At 53.3% G+C, this 1,641-nt stretch overlaps 1 protein-coding gene across 1 annotated transcript in view; it reads left to right on the forward strand.

Annotated features, from left to right (window-relative positions):
- CLN6 (ceroid-lipofuscinosis, neuronal 6, late infantile, variant) overlaps window positions 1-1,411 on the forward strand; it is a gene marked incomplete at its 5' end in the record, with an annotated part of 7,285 nt that extends 5,874 nt beyond the window's left edge. Inside the window, one exon of the mRNA XM_008939374.1 lies at window positions 1,037-1,411. Coding sequence (XP_008937622.1) covers window positions 1,037-1,325 — 289 coding nt within the window. The remainder of the gene's footprint in view (window positions 1-1,036) is intronic.
- Window positions 1,412-1,641: the final 230 nt, after the last annotated feature.

Raw genomic sequence — 1,641 nt, forward strand, 5'->3', positions numbered from 1 at the left:
GATGGGCCCAAAACTGAACCCAGGGCTTGAAGGGTGGTCTCCCCAGTGCCAAATCCAGGGAGGACAATCCCTGCCTTGCTCCTGCTGGCCACACTAGTGCTGACCCAAGCCAGGATGCTGGTGGCCTTCTTGGCTACTAGAGCTGCAGGTTCCAGCCTCCATGGTCCTTGCTGCCTGCCCCCCCCAAGGCCACTTTGCTGTGCTCTTGGGCAGGTCCTTGATTCTTTTGGGGTGAGCAGCCAGTGCCTGCAGCACCCCTGCCAGGCCTCAGCTGCCTGCTGGCCGTGGAGACTCTCTCTCTGCTTGGCCAGAGGTTCCACCCTGAGCCCAGGCCGCCCACGTGGTGCTGAGCTGCTGCCTCCTCAGCTCCCCTGTGCCTCCAAATGGCCTTTTGAGAGGGGGCTTATTTATTTCCCATCTTCATCAACCTCATTTCCCCAAACCATTTCCCTGGTGGCAGCCAAACAGCCTCTCGTTCCTCAGCAGTGAGGGTTCTCTCTTGCCCCTGGCTTGGCCCCCTCCTGAGGCTGGTTTTAGACACTAAATTCATTTTTGATAGTCCAAAGCATCAAGTTGACTTGGTGAGCCCCCAGTGACCCCACTGCCCTTCCCTCAGATCTGCCAGCAGGGAGCTGTGTGGTGTAAGTGCTGTGAGAACCAGGGAGTGTAACTCCTCCTTCCCTCCTAACCCCCACCCAGGACCAGCCACTGCTGTGGAATTTTGGGCTAAATGAGCACAACATCCACGGGTCAGAGCCAGAGGCTGGCTTTGGGTCTGCCTTTAAACATCCCCCTCCCAACCTGAGCCCAGCACCTTTCAGATCCCCCCCTGGGCACCATTTCTTTACCCCTTCCCTTAATGAAGCCCATGGATCAGTTGTGAAATGACTGATGAGGTGAAGACAAAGCTCAGGAGGAGGCAGCAGAGTCTCATCTGTCTGGCTGTAGGGCAGGGACAGGGGGGTGACGTTGGCCCCAGGTCAGGTTTGGGGTCCTGGGGGGCTCAGGGACACTAACAGCTGCTTGTGCTTTGCAGGTACCTGGTGACAGAAGGTCAGATCTTCATCCTTTACATCTTCACTTTCTTTGCCATGATGGCTTTAGTGATGCACCAGAAACGCAAAGGCCTCGTCCTGGACAGCAATGGGCTCTTCCTCTTCTACTCCTTCATCATCACCCTGGTGCTCATTGCTGGCTGGGTGGTTTGGCTGTGGAATGACAAAATTCTCAGGAAGAAGTACCCTGGTGTCATCTACATCCCCGAGCCCTGGGCGTTTTACACCCTCCACATGAGCAACCTCCACGCAGCAAAGGAAAGTTTTTAAGTTTTGATATTTTAGAGTGATTTGAAGAAAAAAAAAAAAAAATCTAGTTTTTCTAATGTAGATGTATTTCAAATAAATTCCTGACCAACATGAGCTGCAAGATGTAGCCTGTGTTCTCTAGACTGAGCTGAGAAGGGTCAAAAAAAAGGGAAAATTAATCTTTGTGACTTAACACTTTGAAGCCAGGGTTGTGGCAGGGGTGTCTCCCTTGGATTTACAGAATCCCAGGGACAATCTTTGTCCCAGGAGATTCAAGCAGCCTGAACATCTCATTGTAGCAGGGCAGGGTCCACCCTGGGAAGGGCCAGGCCCTGCT

This window comes from Merops nubicus, unplaced genomic scaffold, assembly GCF_000691845.1.
Source record: "Merops nubicus isolate BGI_N331 unplaced genomic scaffold, ASM69184v1 scaffold38364, whole genome shotgun sequence".
Taxonomy (NCBI): Eukaryota; Metazoa; Chordata; class Aves; order Coraciiformes; family Meropidae; genus Merops; species Merops nubicus.